Consider the following 27405-nt stretch of genomic DNA (forward strand, 5'->3'; position numbering starts at 1 on the left):
ATCGACTGGTTTTCGGAGTAGCATCCGCTCCAGCTATCTGGCAAAGAGCTATGGAGCAAGTCCTGCAAGGGATTCCGGGGACTCAATGCTACCTAGACGACATCCTTGTAACAGGAGAAAACGACAACGAGCACCTTGCCAATTTGGAGAAGGTGCTCACTAGGCTGAGAGAACGGGGCCTACGAGCAAATCGCCCCAAGTGCGAATTTTTCCAGAAACAAATATCATATTGTGGCCACATAATTAACGAAGAAGGGTTGCATAAGTCACCTGAAAAAATTGAAGCGGTCATAAAAGCCCCAGCACCTGAAAATGTCTCACAATTAAGGTCGTTCCTGGGATTGATAAATTACTATCATAAATTTTTACCGAACTTGTCAACTGTTCTGCACCCACTTAACGAACTGCTACAAACGGGAGTAATTTGGAAATGGAGCGAAGACTGTAAACGTGCCTTCCATAAATGCAAAGGCTTGATCACGTCCAAGGAGGTTTTGGCTCATTACAACCCATCACTGCCAATCAGACTGGTGTGCGATGCATCCCCTTACGGCGTAGGAGCGGTATTATCGCATAGATTCCCTGATGGCTCGGAGCGGCTGATAGCTTTTGCGTCACGCTCATTGAACTCAGCTGAGCGTAACTATGCCCAGATCGACAGGGAAGCACTCAGCCTGATATGGGGAGTGAAGAAATTCAACCATTACCTACACGGACAAAAATTTACCTTGTTGACTGACCATCAACCCCTCGTCTCCATATTCAACCCTAAAAAGGGCGTTCCCATTATGACAGTGCAAAGGCTACAGAGGTGGTCCCTTTTCCTAGGGGCAGACCAATATGACATAGAATACAAAGGATCAAAACAGCATGGAAATGCTGACGGTTTATCGCGTCTACCGTTGCCAACGGTAGAAGAGGCACCTACAGTGGACCCAGTGGCGATGTTCCACTCAACCATAGTGGAATGTCTACCAGTAACAAATTCTACCATTGAAAAGGAAACGAGAAATGACCCGACTCTCTCACGAGTCTACGATTTAACGGTGAAGGGATGGCCAGCACATGGCGAACCACTGTTGCCAGCATTCTCGCAAAGAAGAGAACAGCTGTCAGTGTGCCGAGGAACCTTGATGTGTGGATCCAGAGTGGTGATTCCACCCAAACTCCAGGATAAAGTATGAAAGGAGCTTCACGAGGGGCATCTGGGTGGAGTGAAAATTAAGAACCTAGCCAGAGCGTTTGTGTGGTGGCCAGGTATCGATGGAGACATCGAAGAAATGACCAAGGGCTGTCTAGGATGCCAGAAGGTCCAAAACGCCCCACCACAAGCCCCTCTACATCCATGGGAGTGGCCCTCATCTCCATGGCAAAGGGTACGCATCGACTTTGCTGGTCCATTTATGGACTCAATGTTCTTAATCGTGGTTGATGCACACTCCAAGTGGCCGGAGGTAATAAAGATGTCCTCCACCACCACGGATAAAACCATCACAGTATTAAGGACCATATTTGCCAGGAATGGGCTGCCTGAACAGATCTGTTCTGATAATGGACCGCAATTTGTGTCCGAAGAATTCAGGAAGTTCTTAAAAAACAATGGGGTTAAGCACTACACGTCCGCCCCATACCATTCCGCCACCAATGGATTGGCTGAAAGGTTTGTCCAGACCTTCAAGAAGGCCATAAAGGCCATGGGTAATGAAGACATAAAAATACAGCATAAGGTAGATAACTTCTTGTTTGCATACAGGAATGCAACACATGTGGTTACAAACCAAACTCCCGCCATGATGTTTTTCAATAGAAGACTAAGATGCCGGCTGGATTTGATCAAGCCAAACATCAGAAGGGACGTAGAGAACCGGCAATTTCAAGGCATGAATGAAAGGCCAACTAGAACCTTCCAGATAGATCAACAAGTTTTGGCCCGGGACTACCGTACCGAGAAATGGCAGCCTGGAACTATTTGCACACGACTAGGACCGCTGATGTATACCGTGGACATTGGAGAAAGCATAATAAGGCGCCATGCTGACCAGATCATAGAGTCATCCGAAAAGGGACAACCTACACCACAACTCTATACGCCTAATGATGAAGCAGAGATACCCACAGTATCTACCTCCGATCCGGTGATACTGGAACCAGATGAACCCGACACTGGCATTCAAGCCGAATCGACCTTGCCAAAAGAACCTACTACACCACCGAAAACTACTACACCACCGAGGCGTTATCCAGACCGAGTCTGGAAGCCTCCAGAGAGACTAACTTACAATTGATTAACTGCAGCAAATGTGTAGATTATTGTTCTTGTAAACATGTTAATTAATGATTACTTAAAAATGTTATGTACTGGTTGTCTAGAAGGGGAGGAATTGTGGTGTATGTGCCTTTAAGAGCCCCTGTGTACTGTAATGCCGGTAGTGGCCACTCGGGCTATATAAGCCTGTATAGTGTCTTGTATCTTTTAGTTCACCTCCAGACTTTGTTCAGTAAACACCTGTTAAACCAACTCCTGCATTCCGTGTCTCCATTAACACACTGATACAACATGGTTCACCTTTATTTTTCACCATTGTGGATCTGCCTGAAAGAACCAGTTCTTTCCAGGAATTTCAATGATTAGATTTCATTTCGTGAATAAAAAGTGTCAGAATGTGTTGCATTTCGAGAGGATGCACAAGGTCATCACAGCCAGATATCAACCTGAAATTAATAAGCAATCTATTAAGATCTGTTCCATTCAGGTCCCTCATTCACGTATGCTCTCAGTCTCTTGATTCTCTCCCTTTTACAACTTCATAAATGTTGGCAGTTCAGCACAATCCTAGTGTCCCACACACTCCCAGTCACACACATGGGGGCAACGTTAACCTAACTGACAGGATCGGGTGGGCGGCTCACTTTTTACCCGGCTCAATTTCACTTTCCATTGCCTTCACATTCCTGCCGGACAGGTGAGGTTAAAATGACCCCACTCCTCGTCACACACGCACTCCCCGTCAAAGAGTCATATACACACTCCCAGCCTGAGAGGGAACAACAAATACGCACAGCAATAGAGAAAGATAACACCCCCGAGAGAGCGAGAGTGAAAGAAAGAGAGACAAAACCACAGATACACACTCGGACAGAAGGAAAAATAATGGATACACCATGAAGCAGTCAATTTTACATGGCAGTGCTCATAGCCCGGAGTTTCATAGGAACATAGGAAGAGTGTAGGCCATTGAGCCTGTTTTCCCATTCATTTAGATCATGGCTGATCTGTATCTTAACTCCATCTTCCCGCCTTGGTTCCATAACCCTTAATACCCTTACCGTACAAAATTCCATCAATCTCCGTTTTGACATTTTCAATTGACCCCCAGCACCATAGCATTTTGTGGGGGGGAGAGTTCCAGATTTTCACAACCCTTTGTATGAAGAAATGCTGAGTGGCTCAGCTCTAATTTTGAAGTTCTGCCCCCTTGTTCTAGACTCTCCAACTGGCAGAAACAGTTTCTATCTACCCTATCAACTACTTTAATCATCTTAATCACCTCAATCAGATCACCCCTTACTATTCTAAACTCAAGCTTAGTTTATGCAACCTGTCCTCATAATGTAACCCTTTTACCCCGGTATTATTCTGGTGAATCTGTGCTGCTCCCTCTCCAAGGCCAGTATATCCTTCCTGAGATGCGGGGCCCAGAACTGAACATAGTGCCTAACTATGGTCTAACCGAAGCTCTGTACATCTGTAACATAGCTTTACACCCTTTGTATTCCAGCCCTCTTGTGATAAAGACCAACATTCCATTAGCCTGTTCAATTATTTTTTGCACATGTCCACCAGCTGTACTGATTTCTGTACTTGGACTCCTCAATCTCTCTGCTCATCCACAGTTCCCAGCTTCTCGCCATTTGGAGAATACTCTGATCGATCTTTCTTGGGTCCAGAGTGGATGACTGCACCCATTCCCACGTTGAACTCCATCTGCCACAGTTTTGCCCACTCACTGAGTCCATCAATGTCCCTTTGCAACATTCTGCTCCCAACTACACTACACAGTGCCACCTAACTTAGTGTCATCAGCAAACTTAGATATAGGGTTCTCTAATCCTTTGTGGCCTACATCCTAGAGTTCTAAAGGAGGTGGCTGCAGAGATAGTGGATGCATTGGTTGTGATCTTCCAAAATTCCCTAGATTCTAGAACGGTCCCAGTGGATTGGAAGGTAACAAGTGTAACCCTGCTATTCAAGAAAGAAGGGAAGAGAGAAAACAGGGAACTACAGGCCAGTTAGCCTGACATCAGTTGTCGGGAAAATGCTGGAATCCATTGTTAAGGAAGTGGTAACAGGGCACTTACAAAATCATAATATGATTGGGCAGAGTCAACATGGTTTTATGAAAGGGAAATAGTGTTTGACAAATCTAGTATATTTTTTGAAGATGTAACTAGCAGGGTAGACAAAGGGGAACCAGTGGATGTAGTATATTTTGATTTTCAAAAGGCATTCGATAAGGTGCCTCACGAAAAGTTGTTCCACAAGATCAGGGCTCATGGGGTTGGGGGTAATATAGTAGCATGGGTAGAGGATTGGTTAACGGGCAGAAAACAGAGAGTAAGGATAAACAGGTCTTTTTCAGATTGGCAGGCTGTAACTAGTGGGGTGCCACAAGGATCAGTGCTTGGGCCTCAGCTATTTACAATCTGTATCAATGACGTCGATAAAGGGACCGAGTGTAATATATCCAGATTTGCTGACGATACAAAGCTAGGTGGGACAGTAAGCTGTGAGGAGGATACAAGAGTCTGCAAAGGGATATAGGCAGGTTAAGTGAGTGGGTAAGAACATAAGAAATAGGAGCAGGAGTAGGCCATTCGGCCCCTCGAGCCTGCTCTACCATTCAATAAGATCATGGCTGATCTACTTCATCTCCACTTTCCTGCACTATCCCCATAACCCTTGATGCGGCGCTGTATGTATAGCTGACGTGTCCCTACGGGGAACAAGCATTCCATTGTACTTGTTACATATATGGCAAATAAATCTAATCTGAATCTGAATCTGATTCCCTTAATATTCAGAAAGTGGCAGATGGAGTATAATGTGAGGTTATTCACTTTGGTAGGAAGAATATAAAAACAGAATACTTTTTAAATGGTGAAAAACTATTAAATGTTGGCACGATAGCAAAATACTGCAGGTGCTGGAAATCCGAAATAACAACAGAAAATTCTGGAAAAACTCAGCAGGCCAGGCAACATCCGTGGAGAGAAATTAGAGTTGACATTTCGGGTCGAAACCCTTTTTCAAAACTGGAAAGGAAACAAAATACATCGAAGTCAGGGCTGCGATAGAACAAAAGAAGTAAAAGAGACATTAAGAGGTATGCAAAATCAGACGAGATGCTAATAGGACAGTGGAGACAAAAGACGGCTGAGATTAGGTGTGAAGTGTACTGGCAGGATAAGAGACAGCTGCCATGTGGGAGAGAGAAGAGAAAAGAAAAAAGGAAAGGTCGGGGGGAAGGGAAGACCCAAAACAAAGGGGTGGAAAAAAATATAAGTAAAAATGTAATGGGGGCCGAGGTTATGATCTGAAATTGTTGAACTCGATATTGAGTCCGGAAGGCTGCAAAGTGCCTAATCGGAAGATGAGGTGCTGTTCCTCGAGTTTACATTGAGCTTCCGTGGAACAATGCAAGAGGCCAAGGACGGTGAGGTCCGAGTGGGAATGGAGCGGTGAATTAAAATGACAGGCGACTGGAAGCTCGGGGTCACCCTTACGGACTGAACGGAGGTGTTCCGCAAAGCGGTCACCCAATCTGCGTTTGGTCTCCCCAATGTAGAGGAGACCACATCGTGAGCAGCGAATACAGTATACTAGATTGCAAGGAGTACAAGTAAATCGCTGTTTCACCTGGAAGGGGTGTTTGGGGCCCTGGACAGTGGGAAGGGGGAGGTATAGGGGCAGGTGTTACATCTCCTGCGCTTGCACGGGAAGGTGCCAGGCGAAGGGGAAGGGCTGTTGCGGGTGATAGAGGAGTGGACTAGGGTGTCTCGGAGGGAGCGGTCCCTACAGAATGCTGAAAGGGGAGGGGAGGGGAAGATGCGTTTGGTGGTGGGATCACTTTGGAGGTAGCGGAAATGGCAGAGGATGATCCGTTGAATGTGGAGGCTGGTGGGGTGAAAGGTGAGGACAAGGGGAACCCTATCGTGGTTCCGGGAGGGAGGGGCAGGGGTGAGGGCAGAAGTGCGGGAGATAGAACGGACACGGTCGAGGGCCGTGTCAACCATGGTAGAGGGGAATCCTTGGTTGCGGAAAAAGGAAGACATGTCGGAAGCACTGGTGTGGAAGGTGGCATCGTCGGAGCAGATACGGCGGAGACGGAGAAACTGGGAGAATGGAATAGAGTCCTTACAGGAGGCGGGGTGGGAGGAAGTGTAGTCCAGGTAGCTGTGGGAGTCAGTGGCCTTGTAGTGAATATTGGTCGATAACCTATACCCAGAGATGGAGGCGGAGAAGTCGAGGAAGGGAAGGGAAGTGTCAGAGATGGACCATGTGAAGGTGAGGGAAGGGTGGAAATTGGAGGCAAAGTGAATGAAATTGTCTAGTTCGGGGCGAGAGCAGGAAATGGCACTGATACAGTCATCAATGTATCGGAAAAAGAGGTGAGGGAGGGGACCTGAGTAGGACTGGAACAAAGAGTGTTCCACATATCCCACGAAAAGGCAGACATAGCTAGGACCCATGCGGGTACCCATAGCAACAACTTTGATTTGGAGGAAATGAGTGGAGTTAAAGGAGAAGTTGTTCAGTGTGAGAACAAGTTCAGCCAGGCGGAGGTGGGTGATGGTGGATGGGGACTGGACGGGCCTCTGTTCAAGGAAGAAGCGGAGCGCCCTCAGGCCATCCTGGTGGGGGATGGAGGTGTAGAGGGATTGTACGTCCATGGTGAAAAGGAAGCGGTTGGGGCCAGGAAACTGGAAATTGTTAAAGTGGCGGAGGGCGTCCGAAGAGTCGCGGATGTAGGTGGGAAGAGACTGGACAAGGGGAGAAAAGATAGAGTTGAGATAGGAAGAGATAAGTTCCGTGGGGCAAGAACAGGTTGAAACGATGGGTCTACCAGGGCAGTCCTGTTTGTGGATCTTGGGAAGGAGGTAGAAGGGGGCTGTGCAATGTTGTGGAACTATGAGGTTGGTCGCCGTGGGGGGAAGATCTCCAGAGGAGATGAGGTAAGTGACAGTCTTGGAAATGGTGGTTTGATGTTCGGTAGTGGGGTCATGGTCCAGGTGGAGGTAGGAGGAGGTGTCGGAGAGTTGGCATTCAGCTTCCGCTAGGTAGAGGTCTGTTCGCCAAACAACAACAGCACTACCCTTGTCAATGGGTTTAATGACAATGTCAGGGTTGGATCTAAGGGAATGAAGTGCTGCAAGTTCAGAGGGAGGTAGGTTGGAGTGAGTGAGGGGAGCAGAGAAATGGAGACGGCCGATGTCATGGCAGCAGTTAGCGATGAAAAGATCTAGCCTCTTGACCTCTCTCTTCAGCAACTCTATCTCAAAGCTGTCCGGGTCCACAGTTCCATTTCATCCTTCGACTCATCCGACACTTCAACAAAAAACCTTTTTTCTTCCTTTCCGAAGTCAAGGATCGCAAGCTTCATCAACTCTTGGACACCAATGCCCCTCCGGAACCTTCTTCCCCTTCACTTTCCTCTGACCCCCTTCTCCCAATCTCACCCCCTGCCGCGTTTTCACTATCCCCTCTGACTTTCCACTCTCTGACCCCGAACGATCAGTCCTCAGCAAAGGCATGAGCTTCATCCCCTTACACCCCCACCTCAATGAATTTCGAGCTCGGCACGATGTTGAGCTCTTTTTCCGCCGCCTTCGTCTCCGTGCCCACTTCTTTGGCCCGGAGTCTTCCCCCGCACGACTGACCTTTTCTCTTGCTTGCAGAATTCCCGTTCTACCTGGACCCCTCCCCCTGGCCTCTTACCCGCTCTAGATCTTTTCATTGCTACTGCCGCCGTGACATCGGCCGTCTCCATTTCTCTGCTCCCCTCACTCACTCCAACCTACCTCCCTCTGAACTTGCAGCACTCCATTCCCTTAGATCCAACCCTGACATTGTCATTAAACCCACTGACAAGGGTAGTGCTGTTGTTGTTTGGCGAACAGACCTCTACCTAGCGAAAGCTGAATGCCAACTCTCCGACACTTCCTCCTACCTCCACCTGGACCATGACCCCACTACCGAACATCAAACCACCATTTCCAAGACTGTCACTTACCTCATCTCCTCTGGAGATCTTCCCCCCACGGCCACCAACCTCATAGTTCCACAACATCGCACAGCCCGCTTCTACCTCCTTCCCAAGATCCACAAAAAGGACTGCCCTGGTAGACCCATCGTTTCAGCCTGTTCTTGCCCCACGGAACTTATCTCTTCTTATCTCGACTCTATCTTTTCTCCCCTTGTCCAGTCTCTTCCCACCTACATCCGCGACTCTTCGGACGCCCTCCGCCACTTTAACAATTTCCAGTTTCCTGGCCCCAACCGCTTCCTTTTCACCATGGACGTACAATCCCTCTACACCTCCATCCCCCACCAGGATGGCCTGAGGGCGCTCCGCGTCTTCCTTGAACAGAGGTCCGTCCAGTCCCCATCCCCCTCCTCCGCCTGGCTGAACCTGTTCTCACATTGAACAACTTCGCCTTTAACTCCACTCATTTCCTCCAAATCAAAGGTGTTGCTATGGGTACCCGCATAGGTCCTAGCTATGCCTGTCTTTTCGTGGGATATGTGGAACACTCTTTGTTCCAGTCCTACTCAGGTCCCCTCCCTCACCTCTTTTTCCGATACATTGATGACTGTATCAGTGCCATTTCCTGCTCTCGCCCCGAACTAGACAATTTCATTCACTTTGCCTCCAATTTCCACCCTTCCCTCACCTTCACATGGTCCATCTCTGACTCTTCCCTTCCCTTCCTCAACTTCTCCGTCTCCATCTCTGGGGATAGGTTATCGACCAATATTCACTACAAGCCCACTGACTCCCACAGCTACCTGGACTACACTTCCTCCCACCCCGCCTCCTGTACGGACTCTATTCCATTCTCCCAGTTTCTCCGTCTCCGCCGTATCTGATCCAACGATGCCACCTTCCACACCAGTGCTTCCGACATATCTTCCTTTTTCCGCAACCGAGGATTCCCCTCTACCATGATTGACACGGCCCTCGACCGTGTCCATTCTATTCCCGCACTTCTGCCCTCACCCCTGCCCCTCCCTCCCGGAACCACGATAGGGTTCCCCTTGTCCTCACCTTTCACCCCACCAGCCTCCACATTCAACGGATCATCCTCTGCCATTTCCGCTACCTCCAAAGTGATCCCACCACCAAACGCATCTTCCCCTCCCCTCCCCTTTCAGCATTCCGTAGGGACCGCTCCCTCTGAGACACCCTAGTCCACTCCTCTATCACCCGCAACAGCCCTTCCCCTTCGCCTGGCACCTTCCCGTGCAAGCGCAGGAGATGTAACACCTGCCCCTATACCTCCCCCTTCCCACTGTCCAGGGCCCCAAACACCCCTTCCAGGTGAAACAGCGATTTACTTGTACTTCTTGCAATCTAGTATACTGTATTCGCTGCTCACGATGTGGTCTCCTCGACATTGGGGAGACCAAACGCAGATTGGGTGACCGCTTTGCGGAACACCTCCATTCAGTCCGTAAGGGTGACCCCGAGCTTCCGGTCGCCTGTCATTTTAATTCACCGCTCCATTCCCACTCGGACCTTACCGTCCTTGGCCTCTTGCATTGTTCTGCGGAAGCTCAATGTAAACTCGAGGAACAGCACCTCATCTTCCGATTAGGCACTTTGCAGCCTTCCGGACTCAATATCGAGTTCAACAATTTCAGATCATAACCTCGGCCCCCATTACATTTTTAGTTATATTTTTTCCACCCCTTTGTTTTGGGTCTTCCCTTCTCCCCCCCACCTTTCCTTTTTTTTCTCTCTTCTCTCTCCCACATGGCAGCTGTCTCTTATCCTGCCAGTACACTTCACACCTTATCTCAGCCGTCTTTTGTCTCCACTGTTCTATTAGCATCTCGTCTGGTTTTGAATACCTCTTAATGTCTCTTTTACTTCTTTTGTTCTATCGCAGCCCTGACTTCGATGTATTTTATTTCCTTTCCAGTTTTGAAAAAGGGTTTCGACCCAAAACGTCAACTCTAATTTCTCTCCACAGGTGTTGCCTGGCCTGCTGAGTTTTTCCAGCATTTTCTGTTGTTATTAAATGTTGGTATTCAGAGAGATTTGGGTGTCCATGTACACAAAACACAAAAAGTTAGCATGCAGGTACAGCAAACAATTAGGAAGGCAAATAGTATGTTGGTCTTTATTGCAAGGGGGTTAGAGTATAAGAGTAAGGAAGTCTTGCTGCAATTGTACAGGGCCTTGGTGAGACCACACCTGGAGTACTGTGCCCAGTTTTGGTCTCCTTATCTATGGAAGGATATACTTGCCTTGGAGGCGGTGTAACGAAGGTTCACTAGATTGATTCCTGGGATGTGCGGGCTGTCCTATGATGAGAAATTGTGTAGAATGGCCCTATACTTTCTGGAATTTAGAAGAATGAGAGGTGATCTCATTGAAACATATAAGATTCTGAGAGGGCTTAACAGGGTAGATGCTGAGAGGTTGTTTTCCCTGGCTGGAGAGTCTACAACTAGGGGCCACAGTCTCAGGATAAGGGGTCGGCCATTTAGGACTGAGATGAGGAGGAATTTCTTCACTCAGAGGGCGGTGAATCTTTGGAATTTTCTGCCCCAGAGGGCTGTGGAGGCTCAGTTGTTGAGCATATTCAAGGCTGAGATCGATAGATTTTTGGACTCTAGGGGAATCAATTGATATGGGGATCGGGCAGGAAAGTGGAGTTGAGGTTGAAGATCAGCCATGATCTTATTTAATGGTGGAGCAGGCTCGAGGGGCCGTATGGCTGACTCCTGCTCCTAATTCTTATGTTCTATGCGCTCTCATTTTTGTTAACAGTCTCTTATGTGGAACCTTGTTGAATGCCTTCTGAAAGTCCATATAAATAACATCCATAGACACTCCCTTATCCACCACATCACATTGGTTACCTCCTCAAAAATTCCAACTAGGTTTGTTAGACATGACTTACCCATTACAAATCCCTGCTGGCTCTATGATCAACTCATATCTGTCCAAATGCTCAGTCACTCTGGTGCCAATGATTCTAGTAACTTCCCCCAACTTACGTTGGACTAGGAAAATATCAGCCTATTAGTCTATCTCTCCTCACCTTCTTAAATAATGGAGTGACATTGGAAATTTTCCAATCCAAGGACACAATTCCTGAATCAAGAGTTTTGGAAGATCACGACTAGAATCCATCAAGTCCTGGAGATTTGTCTATTTTTAGTCTCATTTTTTTCTCCATTACAATTTTTTTTGGTGGGGGTGGCAAATGGGACACTCGGATGCAAAGATTGGCATACCTGATTGGTGACCCTCCTGATTTTCAAGTCTTTAAAATCAATAAGCAGAATATTGGGAGGACAATAAATTGCTGTGCTGAGCTGTGCAGCTGATTGTCCTTTCGGTCTTCTCATTCAGTGAGGTACTGTGTTGAAAGTGCTAGTTTGGAAAACTTACCCCAGAGAGCGTGAGAATCACAGATACGTCTGCGATGAAGAATGATTTTGGTCAATGGTGAACTTGTCACACGCAAAGGGGAGTATACAAAATTCAAAGCTAAAATTGTTTTGCTTCAGAGTGTTTGAATTTAGCCCCAATAAAACCAGCTGTGCCCACCCCCACGCCAAGAGCAGAGGTTGGAAGCAGTGCAACACACAGCCTCATTTCTCCTGGGACCAGTGATGTACTGGTACATGAAAAAGGAGAGTGCGATGGGTCTCCATATGAACACTCCTGAAGCCCAGCAGTAACATTAAAGTACCTTTTCTACAGAAGAGGCTGTCCCACTGTTAAGGTCATACGGAGGAGATAGTTACGCTGTAGGTCTGAGTGTGAAGCTGAGCATGAACAAAATGAGCCACGTAGGGGAGAAAGAGAGGTCTTGTGTGGGAAAGCCTGGTTTTTAATTCATTCACGGGATGTGGGCGTCACTGGCAAGGGCAGCATTTATTGCCCATCCCAATTGCCCTCGAGAAGGTGGTGGTGAGCTGCCTTCTTGAACCGCTGCAGTCCGTGTGGTGAAGATACAGTGCTGTTAGGGAGGGAGTTCCAGGATTTTGACCCAGCGACGATGAAGGACTGTTTGCTGCACTTTGCTCTTGGCTCACATGGTGAGTGATGTCAGTGTAGCTCTGTGGGTTCAGGGAAGAACAAAGAATGTGCAGGTCGTTGTGCATAAATAAACTGCCTGTGTTAGTGCCGCTGTCTGTTATTTGAACCTCATTTGATCCATAGTTACACTGCCTGGGAGGTTATTGTGTTACAGATCAAAAATGCGTTTAATTTTTGTTGAGGTGGAGGAAGTGGGTGTTGCATGTTGGTTCTTTTATAATAGTACAGCAATTGAAAAGGGGAAAACGGCGTAAAGGGAACAAAACAAATTGAAGAACGTATAGGGGAAGAAAATTCACAGAAGTGTGCAGTGCTGCAATTGGCCTGAAGCCCTTTATCTTACCAAAGGGCTAGGAGTTGACGTTATTTTTGAGAGTTGGGTACCCCTGGCCTATCTGTTATTGCCCATCCCTCTCCAGGTGTTCAACTTACAATGGAGGACGCTATCAGGTCTGTCTGCACAGGATCATCCTCCAGCACAGAATCTGTTCCTTTTTTACCTGAAACTTCTTTCCAAACCCAGGTACACATGAACATGAAGTAAGGGTATGTAGGAGGCAGCAAAAGTACCCACTGCCCAGGCTAAAGGATTGTGAAAGAAACAGAGGAGCGATGGAGAAGGAAATAGGGTGAATTTGAGTCAAATCAGGTACAGAAAGAGAAAGATTGGCTCAAGAGAGAGAGTAAAAATGAGACAGAAAGGAAAAGAAAAAAAGTTTAAAATTAAAAATTTAACATTTTTAAAATTTCCAACAATTCATTACTTGAAGGAATGAGACTCCACACTTTTAATTGTTCAGTTTCTGGGCCAAAGTGGTTGATTTTTACATTGTTGAAAGGCTACTTACGCTGTTAATTACTAGATTAACTTTCTGTGGCAATTTTAATGAGTAATTCACGTGCAAATGCAGCAACTTCACGAAACTCACAGGGAGGTTAAGGGCGAGATGCTATTTTGGCAGAGCGGTGCAAATCGTGCAGCAACTTGCGTTGGTTCGCAATCCACGAGGCAGCTCTTCCTCGCCTCAAATTACTGGATGATTTACACGTTAAGAACAGCATGCATCGTAAATTCTGGCCCATTACTTTATTAGTCGAAAGTCCATGCAAACTTAATTGAACACTATAATCACACACACACACAAATCACACACACACAAACCCCACAGTGCAGATAGAGGCCATTTCGGCTCATCGAGCCTGCACCGACACATATCCCACCCGATCCCCGTAACCCCTGCACCAACACATATCCCACCCTATCCCCGCGTATTTAATCCCCCTAACACTAAGGGTCAATTTATCATAGCCAATCAACCTAACCTGCACATCTTTGGACTGTGGGAGGAAACCGGATCCGGCACCCGGAGGAAACCCACGCAAACACGGGGAGAATGTGCAAACTCCACACAGACAGTCACCCGAGGCCGGATTCGAACCCGGGTCCCTGGCGCTGTGAGACAATTGTCTATCAAACCTATTCTAATACAAGCTGTAAGTAAACAGTTGACTGCAGACTCACTCTTGGGACACTTGCCTGGGTTTGGTGCTTCTCCTGTTCTCATAACGAAGGTTCGCCAGACTGATTCCTGGGATGAGGGAATTATGTTATGAGGAGAGATTGAGTAGAATGGGCCTATATTCCCCAGAATTTAGAAGAATGAGAGGTGATCTCATTGAAACATAAGATACTGAGGGGGATTGACAGGGTAGATGCTGAGAGATTGTTTCCCCTGGCTGGAGAGCCTAGAGGCTCATAGTCTCAGGATAAGGGGTCGGCCATTTAAGACTGAGATGAGGAGGAACTTCTTCACTCAGAGGGTGGTGAATCTTTGGAGTTCTCTGCCCCAGAGGGCTGCGGAGGCTCAGTCGATGAGTCTATTCAAGACAGAGAGTGATCGATTTTTGGACAGTAAGGGAATCAAGGGATATGGGGATCGGGTGGGAAAGTGGAGTTGAGGTCGAAGATCAGCCATGATCTTATTGAATGGCGGAGCAGGCTCGAAGGGCCGTATGGCCCACTCCTGCTCTTATTTCTTATGTTCTTATTCATCCAGCCAGTACTTTCCAAAAATGGTCACTCATTTGTTCTGAATGAGATTGGTTACCTCTGAGTTATCAGGCTGGATCTAAACCTTAGCCGTATGATCTCCATCATAGAATCATAGAAATTTATAGCACAGAAGGAGGCCATTCAGCCCATCTTGTCAGTGCCAGCCGATGAAGAGCTATCCACCCTACAAGTTACAGCACTTCAAGTGCATATCCAAGTACTTTTTAAATGTGATGAGGGTTTCTGTCTCTACCAGCCTTTCAGGCAGTGAGTTCCAGACCCTCACCACCCTCTGGGTGAAAAAAGTTCTCCTCAACTCCCCTCTAAACCTAAGACCAATTACTTTAAATCTGTGCCCCCTGGTTATTGACCCTTCTGCTAGGGGAAATAGGTCCTTCCTATCCACTCTATCTCGGCCCCTCATAATGTTATACACCTCAATTAGGTCTCCCCTCAGTCTCTTCTTTTCCAAAGAAAACAACCCCAGCCTATCCAATCTTTCCTCACAGCTAAAATTCCCCAGCCCAGGCAACATCCTCATAAATCTCCACTTCACCCCCTCTAGTGCAATCACAGCCTTCCTGTAATGTGGTGACCAGAACTGCACGCAGTACTCTAGCTGCAGCCTAACTAGTGTTTTATACAGTTCAAGCATAACCTCCCTGCTCTTATATTCTATGCCTCGGCTAATAAAGGAAAGTATCCTGTATGCCTTTTTAACCACCTCTGTCTGAGGCTGAACCACATTGTTCACAACCTTGGCGTCACATTTGACCCTGAAATGACCTTCCGACCACATCCGCAGCACAACAAACACCGCCTATTTCCACCTCCATAACATTGCCCGTCTCCGCCCTTGCCTCAGCTCATCCGCTGCTGAAACCCTCATCCATGCATTTGTTACCTCTAGTCTTGACACCAACGCAGTCCTGGCTGGCCTCCCACATTCCACCCTACATAAACTTGAGGTCATCCAAAACTCGGCTGCCCGTGTCCTAACTCGCACCAAGTTCCATTCACCCATCTCCCCTGTGCTCGCTGACCTACATTGGCTCCCAGTTAAGCAGCGCTTCGATTTTAAAAATTCTCATCCTTGTTTTCAAATCCCTCCATGGCCTCGCCCCATCCTATCTCTGTAATCTCCTTCAGCCCCACAAACCCCCCCCCCCCCGCCCCTCCCCCCGAGATATCTGCAACTCTCTAATTCTGCCCTCTTAAGCATCCCTGATTATAATCGCTGAACCTTTGGTGGCCGTGCCTTCTGTTGCCTAGGCCCTAAGCTCTGGAATTCCCTGCCTAAACCTCTCCGCCTCGCTACCTCTCTTTCCTCCTTTAAGATGCTCCTTAAAACCTACTCTTTGACCAAGCTTTTGGTCACCTGCCCTAATTTATCCTTATGTGGCTCAGTGTCAATTTTTTTTGTCTTAAAATACTCCTGTGCAGCGTCTTGGGATGTTTTACTAGTTAAAGGCACTATATAAATACAAGTTGTTGTTATTTACCTGCCCTGCTACCTCCAGGGATCTGTGGACATGCACTCCAAGGTCCCTCTGATCTTCTGCACTTCTCAGTGTCCTACCATTTAATGTGTATTCCCTTGCCTTTTTAGCCCTCCCCAAATGCATTACCTCACACTTCTCCAGATTGAATTCCATTCTGCCCACCTGACCAGTCCATTGCTATCTTCCTGCAGTCTAAAGCTTTCTTCTTCATTATCAACCACATGGCCAATTTTTGTATCATCTGCAAACTTCTTAATCATACCCCCTAATCATTTATACATACCACAAAAAGCAAAGGGCCCAGTACTGAGCCCTGCAGAACCCCCACTGGAAACAGCCTTCCAGTCACAAAAAACACCCGTTGACCATTACCCTTTGCTTCCTGCCTCTGAGCCAATTTTGGAACCAACTTGCCACTTTGCCCTGGATCCCATGGGCTTTTACTATCCTGACCAGTCTGCCGTGTGGGACCTTATCAAAAGCCTTGCTAAAGTCCATATACACTATATAATCACTACATAATAAGGCCTCTATAATCAGCACCTGTGAAGAGACGCTCGGTCACTCGACCAGGAAACACCAAGACTGGTTCGACGAGAACGACCAGGAGATCCAGGAGCTAATAAGCCGCAAGCGCAAGGCATTCCTGATCTGGAAACAGCAACAGAACCCGAGAGCAAGAAAGCAGCTCTACAGACGCCTGAAGGCCGAGGTCCAACAAAAAACTTGCGACCTAAAGAACAGATGGTGAGTGGAGAAAGCGCAGGAGATCCAGCAGCTAGCTGACAACCATGACGTGCGTGGATTCTTTAGCACAGTCAAGACCACCTACGGCCCAAGCACCCAAGGCCCTACCCCACTGCGGGCCAAGAATGGAGAGGTACTCATCAAGGACAGAGAGGCAATCAGTGCCCGCTGGAAGGAGCACTTCGAAGATCTCCTTATCCGAGACTCTGTCTTCGACGCAAGTGTCCTCAACTCCATCCCGCAGCATGCTACCCACCACTATCTCAGCACAAACCCAGCCCGGCATGAGGTTGAAAAGGCCATCCGACAACTGAAGAACAACAAGGCCTCAGGAGCAGATGGAATCCCCGCTGAGGCACTAAAGCATGGCGGAGAAGCACTACTGGCGTGAATTCATGAACTCATTTCTCTTATCTGGAAGGAGGAGAGCATGCCAGAGGATCTTAGAGACGCCGTAATTGTGACCATCTTCAAGAAAGGTGACAAGTCCGATTGCGGTAATTACAGAGGAGTTTCCCTGCTGTCTGCCACACGGAAAGTCATTGCAAGAATCCTCCTCAATCGTCTTCTCCCAGTGGCTGAAGAGCTCCTCCCAGAATCGCAATGCAGATTCTGCCCACTAAGGGGCACAATGGACATGATCTTCATCGCGCGCCAATTACAAGAGAAATGCAGGGAACAGCACCAACCGCTGTACATGGCCTTCTTTGACCTCACAAAGGCCTTTGACACTGTCAACCGTGAGGGATTATGGAGTGTCATCCTCAAATTCGGCTGCCCTCAAAAGTTTGTCACCATCCTCCGCCTGCTTCACAACGACATGCAAGCCATGATCCTGACTAACGGTTCCACCACAGACCCAATTCATGTATGGACCGGGGTCAAGCAAGGCTGTGTCATCGCACCAACGCTCTTCTCGATCTTCCTAGCAACAATGCTCCATCTCACCCTCAGTAACCTCCCCGCTGGAGTGGAGCTAATTTACAGAACAAATGGGAAACTGTTCAACCTCCGTCGCCTCCAGTCCAGATCCAAGGTCGTCCCTTCCTCTGTCGTCGAATTACAGTATGCAGACGACGCTTGCGTCCGCGCACTCGGAGATTGAACTCCAAACCATTGTTAACACCTTCACCGAAGTTTACGAGAGCATGGGCCTTACACTAAACATCCGTAAGACAAAGGTACCTCTACCAACCTGCCCCCGCCACACAGTACTGCCCCCCGATTATCAAAATCCATGACAAGGCCTTGGATAACGTGGACCACTTTCCATACCTTGGGAGCCTACTGTCAACAAGGACAGACGTCGATGACAAAGTCCAAAACCGCCTTCAGTGTGCCAGTGCAGCCTTCAGTTGCCTGAGGAAGAGAGTGTTTGAAGACCAGGACCTCAAACCCGACACCAAGCTCATGGTCTAGAGCAGTAGTATTACCCGCCCTCCTGTATGCCTCAGAGACATGGACCATGTACAGCAGGCACCTCAAAGCACTGGAGAGGTACCACCAACGCTGCCTCCGCAAGATTCAGCAAATCCATTGGCAGGATAGGCGCACCAACGTCAGTGTTCTCACTCAGGCCAACATCCCCAGCATCGAAGCTTTGACCATGCTCGATCAGCTCCGATGGACGGGTCACATCGTCTGCATGCCCGATACGATACTCCCAAAACACGCGCTCTACTCGGAGCTCCGACACGGCAAGAGAGCCCCAGGTGGGCAGAGGAAACGCTTCAAGGATACCCTCAAAGCCTCCTTGAAAAAGTGCAACATCCCCACTGACACCTGGGAATCCCTGGCCCAAGACCGCACAAAGTGGAGGAGAAGCATCCGGGAAGGCGCCGAATACCTCGAGTCTCTTTGCTGGGAGCAAGCGGAAGCCAAGCACAAACAGCGGAAGGAATGCATGTCAACCGAAGCACCCCACCCACCCGCCCCTTCAACCACCGTCTGCCCCACCTGTGACAGAGACTGTAGGTCCCACATTGGACTCATCAGTCACCTGAGTCTTATGTTCATTAATAAATAGACATTCTTATTATGAACACATGTGGACTGGTACAGTATCTGTAGAGGCTTCCATCTTGACTGTTGCCTTATGGGTAATGTAGTCTTAATATATATATACAGCTGGGTAGTGTAGTCTTATATACAGCTCTACACAGCTCTACGGCTCCACCTAGTGTCCACTATAGAATGACATGTTATTGATCATTACATCCCCCTTTCTTTGAGGTTTAACAAAATCAATATCAATCAACTTTCAAGAAAACAATAAAGATAATATCAGTAACACTTTTGTTAGTGCTCTATAAACATAAACACTTTCAAAACAGTCAACACATTTTCAAAGCTTTACATTGTACTCAAAGATTAAGTCTATCAGGCTCTTTTACTTCACGTGTGGATCTTCTCAACACGGGTAAGTCTGATGTGTCTTCATGAGATTGTTCTGGCGGTGAATGACACGATGCAGTTGCGGCATTGTCATCAATCTGGTCTTGAATAGTCTCTTGTGTTTTTAGGAGGGAACGGCGGTTCCTCCTGAGAATCTGTCCTTCCTCAGTTCTAACAGTGTATGACCTTGGTCCTACTTCCTCAAGAACTGTAGCTTTCCTGTTCCATGCATCTGGACCCTCAAACCTGACATCATCCCTTGTCAATGGTTTTAGAGTTTTGGATGACTTGTCATAGTATGATTTCTGTTTCAGCTTTAACAGTTGAAGTCTCTGTCTCAGTTCCTCACTTTGCTGTTCTTTTGCACAGCGGGGTAGCGTGGTGCGCAACTTGCGACCCATTAGTAGTTCAGCAGGTGAAGAACCACAGTCTAAAGGTGAGGCTCGGTAGCTCAGCAGGGCGAGATAAGGATCAGACTTGCTTTCTGTCGCTTTCTTCAGTAACTGCTTGAGAACTTGAACACCTTTCTCTGCCTTACCATTTGACTGAGCATACAAAGGACTGGATGTGATGTGCTGAAAGTCATAATGTGCTGCAAACTGTTGCCACTCCTTACAGTTGAAGCACGGACCATTGTCGCTAACGGCAATCCTGGGAATTCCATGTCTGGCGAAGATGGATTTCACATGCATTATGACACTGCTTGCTGTGGTGCTTGAGAGCAGCGCCATCTCAGGATAGTTAGAATAGTAGTCAATCACTATTAGATAGTCTTTACCATTTAAATGAAAAAGGTCCATACCAACCTTTTGCCATGCTGCTGTTGGTATGTCAGCTACTATCATTGGTTCCTTTGCTTGTTTGTTTTGGTGTTTCTGACATGTCTCACATTTGCCTATCATGTTCTCAATGTCCTTATTTATGCCAGGCCAATAAACAGTTGTCTCTTGCTCTCCTTTTGCATTTTTCAATTCCGAGGTGTCCCTCATGAATCCTTTTGAGCATGTCTTGACGTAGAGCCTGTGGAATGACTATTCTGTTCTGTTTCAGTAATAGTCCACTTGCGACACTCAATTCTGACCTTATGTGAAAATATTTTGGACAGGAACCTTTTGGCCAACCATGATGTTCTCTATTACTGTTTGTAATACTGTATCTTTTACTGTTTCTTCTGCTATTTGCTTTGATTTTGTGTCTGACACGGGCAGCGCAGCAATGACCATACTCACATGAACATCCACGTCTTCTTCAGTAGAGCTCACATGACTCATTGTGGGTGCTCGGGATAGTGCATCTGCTAACACTATGTATTTGCCTGGTGTGTAGATCAGATCAAAGTCATATCTTTGCAGCTTCATCATGAGTCGTTGAATCCTTGGAGACATCTCATTCAGGTTTTTTTTTATGATGGCAACCAGAGGGCTGTGGTCTGTCTCAACTGTGAAGGTGGGAAGTCCATATATGTAGCCATGAAACTTTTCTAGTCCAACTACCAAGCCTAGACATTCCTTTTCAATCTGGGCATATCGACACTCAGTATCAGTCATAGACCTGGAGGCATAGGCAACAGGCTTCCAATCTTCACCCTCTGCTTGTAGCAAGACCGCACCTAGGCCATCTTTTGATGCATTCGTTGACACTTTGATTATTTTTGTTGGGTCAAAGAAGGTGAGTACAGGTGTGGTTGTCAGCACTGTTTTGAGGTTTATCCACTCTTGTTCATGTCTTTCTGTCCATGCAAACTCATTTGTTTTATGTAGCAGGTCTCGCAGACAGGCTGTCTTGGCTGACAAGTTAGGAATGAACTTTCCAATGAAGTTTATCATCCCCATGATGCGTAGCACTCCTTTTTTGTCAGTGGGTCGGGGCATTTTGAGTATGGCATTTACTTTTACTATATCTGGCTCTATTCCTTTACCAGATAGATTATCTCCTAGGAAAGTGACTTCCTGGATGCCAAACTGACACTTGGCTTTGTTGAGCTTCAGTCCATTCCGGCGTATGCTCTGTAGCACTTTAGTCAGTCTCTCATTGTGTTCTTTCAGCGTGGAGCCCCAGATGATGATGTGATCAACATAGACCCGAACTCCTTCCAGACCTTCAATTATGTGTTCCATCGCTCTATGAAAGATTTCAGATGCAGATATTATCCTGAAAGTCATTCTGAGGAAACAATACCTGCCAAATGGTGTGTTGAAGGTACAGTATTTGGTGCTCTCTTCATCCAGTTTTAGTTGCCAAAATCCTTGTGAGGCATCGAACTTTGTAAAGTATCTGGCACCTGACATTTCACTGGTGATTTCTTCTCACTTGGGAATCTGGTAGTGTTCACGTTTTATGTTTGCATTTAAGTCCTTTGGATCCATGCATATTCTTAGATCATTGTTCTTTTTCTTTACACATACCATGGAGTTAACCCAGTCTGTTGGCTCTTCGACTTTCCTGATGACTCCTAGTGTGGTCATTCTGTCCAGTTCATTCTTGAGCCGGTCACGCAGGGGTGCTGGAACTCTTCGTGGAGCATGTACCACTGGCTGAGCATCCTGCTTTAGCTGGATCTTGTAAGTGAATGGTAGAACTCCAAATCCTTTGAACACATCCTGGAAATTATTCACTATAGAATCCACCGAGTCATCTGGTCTGCTTATGGCACAGTTTATACGGTAGACTCTTTTGACCAGTTCTAAGTCCTCACAAGCTTTGTCACCCAGTAGTGAATCAAGCCTTTCAGCCACAACAGAAAACATGAGATGATGCACTTTGTCTTTGACTGTCGCTTTAAGTCTGCATACACCTAAGCTATCTATTTTCTGTCCATTATAGTCCTTCAGTAGTACTGACTTTTTCTGTATTTTGGGCTTTTCTTTCATATTTTTTATGTCACTCATACTGATTAAGTTTGCTTTTGCCCCAGTGTCCAGTTTCAATGTAACTAATGCTCCATTTACCTGCAGTGGGATCATCCATTTGTCCTCTTTTACTGCATTAACTTTATGTTCAGCATTGTCCATTTCTGAGGGCTGCACATTTTCTGTATCCTTTTTGATATTGTCACATGACACCATTCCTACAAAAAATGTCTCACTTAAATCAGTGTCCTCAATTACATTAACTCGTTGCCCTTTCTTAGTTTGTACTTTTGAAAAGCATTGTTTGGCAAAGTGATTCTTTCCATTACACTTTGTGCACATTTTTCCAAATGCTGGGCATTGTCTTAGCTGGTGTTTGTAACCACAGCATTTACAATTAAAAATTTCATCCTCCGATTGCTTTTCATTTCTGTTCTGCCCATGTTTCTTCCCCTTATAGGACACAGCACCGACAGCAGCATTATCACTCGTTACAATCGCATCATTATTGATTTCACTGAAAGTCTTCGCGTGCTTTCGAGCTAGCTCGCTGGCTTGGCATATTTTCACCGCATTTTCCAAATTTAGTTCGGTTTCTCTCAACAGACGTTCCCTGACTTTTTTATCATGAATACCAAACACAATCTGGTCACGAATCATGGATGCTTTGAGCTCAGAGAAATTACATGTCTGTGCTTTCAGTTTCAGCTCAGTTATAAAGCTATCAAAAGTCTCATTTTGCTGCTGTGTCCGAGAACAGAAGATGTATCTTTCATAGGTCTCATTCTTTTTGGGAGAGCAATGTGCATCAAATTTTTTTAGCACATCTTCTAATTTTTCTCTGTTCTCCACTGGATTAAATACAAATGTATTAAATACCTCTATCGCCTGTGGGCCTGCAACCGTAAGCAGCAACGCTATTTTTCTTGCGTCTGGCTTCGTACCGAATCCGATGGCTGCAATGTAGAGTTCGAATTGTTGTTTAAAAATCCGCCAATTGTAGTCGACATTTCCCTCGAGATTCAAACGCTCTGGTGGCTTCAAATTCTCCATTTCGCTTTTCACAATTTTCAGCAGATCTTCACCACCCTGGTACCTTCTTATGTTCATTAATAAATAGACATTCTTATTATGAACACAGCTAGCTTTTGCTAGTTACTTTATTCAGCACATGTGGACTGGTACAGTATCTGTAGAGGCTTCCATCTTGACTGTTGCCTTGTGGGTAGCCTAGTGCCTCATGGGTAATGTAGTCTTAATATATATACAGCTGGGCAGTGTAGTCTTATATACAGCTCTACGGCTCCACCTAGTGTCCACTATAGAATGACATGTTATTGATCATTACACTGAGAACTCATTTTTAATGTGGAAGCAAGTCATCCTCGGTTCTGAGGGACTGCCTAAGAAGAAGATACACTACATCAAACGCACAACCCTCATCTACCCTCGTGACCTCCACAAAAAATTCAATCAAGTTAGTCAGAGATGACCTTTGCTTAATAAATCCATGCTGACTATCCCTGATTAAGCCGTGTCTTTCTAAATGAAGATTTATCCTGTCCCTCAGAATTTTTTCCAGTATTTTTCCCACCACTGAGGTTTGGCTGGTGGAGATGTCAACATTGTGGCCTGTGAAATTTATAATAGCCAACAAAACTCATTTTTCAAAGAGCCCCTGACATGTGCGGAGCTGTATTTCATGGTGTGAATGGCAGTCAGCAAATTTGCTGCGATTTTCCAGCTGCTGTGGCTGAGGGGCTTTGGGGCTGGTCAGACGGCCGCTGCCAGAATGGCCTTCCTCGGCACAGAATCAGTGCTGTCTGGAAGCTGGCAGTGCCCAGTGTGGACAACAACTGCTGCCGTGATGTAGCATGGCTCAGAGACACTGGAGGCCGCAATCAGCGGGCTCCCGGCCAGGACTACAACTCCCGGCGGGCCATGCTGCCACGCATGCTCAGTGTCAGCCCGACCCCGGCCAGAACTACAACTCCCGGCGGGCCATGCTGCCGCGCATGCTCAGTGCAGCCCGGTCCCGGCCAGAACTGCAACTCCCGGCGAGCCATGCTGCCGCGCATGCTCAGTGTCAGCCCGCTCCCGGCCAGAACAACTCCCGGCGGGCCGCGTATGCGCACTGGGGTCCCTTGACTCCGCACAGCGAGCCCCAGCCCCGAGATCAGCCGGGCGGGTGCTGCGGTTGTTGACTCTCCCCGCTCCTGCTGACGGCCGGTGCGAGGCCCCGGGCCCAGTTGGGGCGAGTGTGTGTCGGGCCTGCGCGGATGAGCGGCCAGAGCTGTGTTGAGAGCGGTGGGGCGGCGGGCACCAGTGGCCCCGCTCCGGGCCCCGGCCTGAGCTGCCAGGAGAGCTACGCGTGCAGCGGGGCGGCGGCGGCCTTCGAGTGCGACGAGTGCGGCAGCCTGCAGTGCGCCGGCTGCGAGCGGGAACTGCACCGACAGACGCGGCTCCGGCAGCACCAGCGGAGCCGCCTGGGCTCCGGCTACAACCCGCGCTGCGACCAGTGCCCGGGAGCTGGGGCCGGGCCCGGGAGCGCTCCCCGCCGCCCCGCCGCCGCCCGCTGCCACTCCTGCAAACTCAACGTCTGCACCGACTGCCAGCGCCGCGCCCACAGCAACCGGCGCAAGCACCGGCTGGAGAACTACCCGGCCGAGGGGCAGGGGGAGCGGGCCCAGCCCCAGGCACTGCCCCAGCCCCAGGCCGGCAGCAGCTTCCTTCTGGTGGACCACAACGAGCGGATCCAGGTACGGGACGGGCTGGGCACCAGGCATGGATAGTGCCTAAAGCTCAATGCCAAGGCCTTCTACAGGCAGAGGGTTAAACCCGGCAACTGCAGGCCAGGCAGCATAACTGGGGAAACTTCGAGACATTAGTCCGGGACAAAATTAACTGGCACTTGGAAAAGTATGGGGTTAATTAATGAAAGCCAGCACAGATTTGTAAAAGGCAAGTCGTGTTTGACTAGTACGATAGCAAAATACTGCAGATGCTGGAAATCCGAAATAACAACAGAAAATGCTGGAAAAACTCAGCAGGTCAGGCAACATCCGTGGAGAGAAATTTGAGTTGACGTTTCGGGTCGAAACCCTTTTTGAAAACGAAATGTCAACTCAAATTTCTCTCCACGGATGTTGCCTGACCTGAGTTTTTCCAGCATTTTCTGTTGTTATTTCGTGTTTGACTAACTTGATCGAGTTCTTTGATGAAGTAATGAGGATGAGGGTAGTGCGGTTGATGTTGTGTATATGGATTTTCAAAAGGTGTTTCACAAAGTACCACACAATAGGCTTGTGAACAAAAGGGGCAGTGGCTGCATGGATATGGAATTGGCAAAGGGACAGAAAGGAGAGAGTAGCAGTGACGGGCTGTTTTTCAGACTGGAGGGAAGTGTGCAGTGATGTTCCCCAGGGGTCAATGTTGGGACCACTGCTCTTTTTGATATATATATATTAATGACCGGGACTTGGGTATACAGGGCATCATTTCAAAGTTTGCAGATGACAGAAAGCTTGGAAAAGTAGTAAACAGTGAGGAGAATAGTGACAGACTTCAGGAGAACATAAACTGGTGAAATGGGCAGACACATGGCAGATACAATTTAACGCAGCGAGGTGTGAAGTGGAACATTTTGGTCGGATGAACGAGGAGAGGCAATATGAACTAAAGGGTACAATTTTAAAGGGGGTGCAGGAACAGAGAGACCTGGGGGTGTACGTACACAAATTGGTCAAGGTGGCAGGACAAGTTGAGAGGCTGTTAAAAACAGATGGGATTCTTGGCTTTATTAATAGAGGAACAGAGTACAAAAGCAAGGAACTTATGATGAACCTTTATAAACACTGGTTAGACCCCAGCTGGAGTATTGTGTCCAATTCTGGGCACCGCACTTTAGGAAGGATATCAAGGCCTTAGAGGGGGTGCAGAGGAGATTTACTAGCATGGTACCAGAGATGATAGACTTCAGTTATGTGGAGAGACTGGAGAAGCTGGGGTTGTTCTCCTTAGAGCAGAGAAGTTTGAGAGGACATTTGATAGAAATGTTCAAAATGATGAATGGTTTTGCTAGAGTAAATAAGGAGAAAGTGTTTGTCGTGGCAGAAAGGTCAGTAACCAGAGGGAACTGATATTTAAGGTGATTGACAAAAGAACCAGAGGTGACATCAGAAAACATTTTTTACACACCGAGTTGCTGTGATCTGGAACGCACTGCCTGCAAGGGTGGTGGAAACAGATTGAATGATAACCTTCAAAAGGGAATTGTATTAATACTTGAAGAGAAAAGAATTTCTGGGCTATGGGGAAAGAGCAGGGGCGTGGGAGTCATTGGATGGCTCTACCAAAGAGCAGGTACAGGCATGATGGGCCGAATGGCCTCCTGTGCCGAATCATTCTATGAATTCAAGTGGTTGCTATGTTTTAAATGCCACTGCCTCTCAATCTCCCCAACAGATGTAGTGTTGAAATATTTTAGAGACTGGCACACAGGACGGTGCAGCTCACGTCCGCTTGCCTTATCCCTTGTTATTGTGGCTGGACTCCCTGGTAGTGTGTGTTTTAAGGATGGATTTCACTGCTCATTTTGGGCAATCTATGTTCTGCTTCGACTGGATTTTGCTTTAAGTGGCACTCGCACACACAGATTTGGGTGGGCCTGGGCGCCAATTGGCTCACCCGTGGCCTTGATTCCTGATTTGGCGGGTGCTTGCAGTGCTATGGTTTAGTGTTGGAAATCAGCTGGCGGACCCACTTGTGATCAATATGCTCCCTGTGCAAAAGTGTGTGTCAGAGTCCGGTGAGGCTGGCCTGTGGCTCTGCTGTGATGCCTCCACAATTTAAGTGTCACATGATAAGCGGGCACTTGAATGAAGTGCTTACCGGAAGGGTTAACATCACCTGGAAATGTGTCCGTGCAAGTGTTAGTGTCTTCAGGAGACTAGGGAAGAAATATTGCACTTCGATGAAGCTTACCGTTTGTTGTGGATTACCCTCACATGATTCTAATAAACACAAATGTGTGTATCTCAACGGGTGCTTGTGCTTGGCTTATAAAGTGGTGATTTGTTGTATAACTGCTTGGAAACAGATTAGAATAAATTCCAGTAAAAATTGTAGTGATTGTTTAAATTTTGAGTCCAGTATAGATGATGTATATTCTTCTTCTATGATACAGGAGCAAATTTGCCTCCATGAGCAGTGTACTGCACAGGAGTGACGACAGGATAATCTCACTTTTGGGGCCATTACAATTCAAATTACCCTAGTAAAAGGATTAGACATGCCGGGAAGGTGTCAGGTTTATATGCTGGGTGTGAATCATAGAATAGTACAGCACAGAAGGAGACTGTTCGGCCCATCGAGTCTGTGCCGGCTCTTTCGAAGAGCAATCCAGTTAGTCCCACTCCCCCTACTCTGTCCCTGTATCCCTGCAATTTTTTCTCATTCAAGTATTTATCCAATTCCCTTTTGAAGGCTACTATTGAATCTGTATCCACCACCCTATCAGGCAG

General features: G+C 47.3%; 1 protein-coding gene across 2 annotated transcripts in view; it reads left to right on the forward strand.

Moving 5' to 3' along the window:
• Positions 1-23963: 23963 nt before the first annotated feature.
• The window catches only part of zfyve1 (zinc finger, FYVE domain containing 1), a 103441-nt gene continuing 99999 nt past the window's right edge, over positions 23964-27405 (forward strand). Inside the window, exon 1 of one of the 2 annotated variants that reach the window (XM_086003851.1) lies at positions 23964-24642. In XM_086003851.1, coding sequence (XP_085859977.1) covers positions 24163-24642 — 480 coding nt within the window. In that variant the 5' untranslated portion in view covers positions 23964-24162. The remainder of the gene's footprint in view (positions 24643-27405) is intronic. The other variant, XM_086003854.1, reaches the window with a different exon arrangement.

Source organism: Somniosus microcephalus, chromosome 12, assembly GCF_052327205.1.
Source record: "Somniosus microcephalus isolate GS21.2 chromosome 12, FLI_Smic_1.0, whole genome shotgun sequence".
In the NCBI taxonomy this organism is placed as follows: Eukaryota; Metazoa; Chordata; class Chondrichthyes; order Squaliformes; family Somniosidae; genus Somniosus; species Somniosus microcephalus.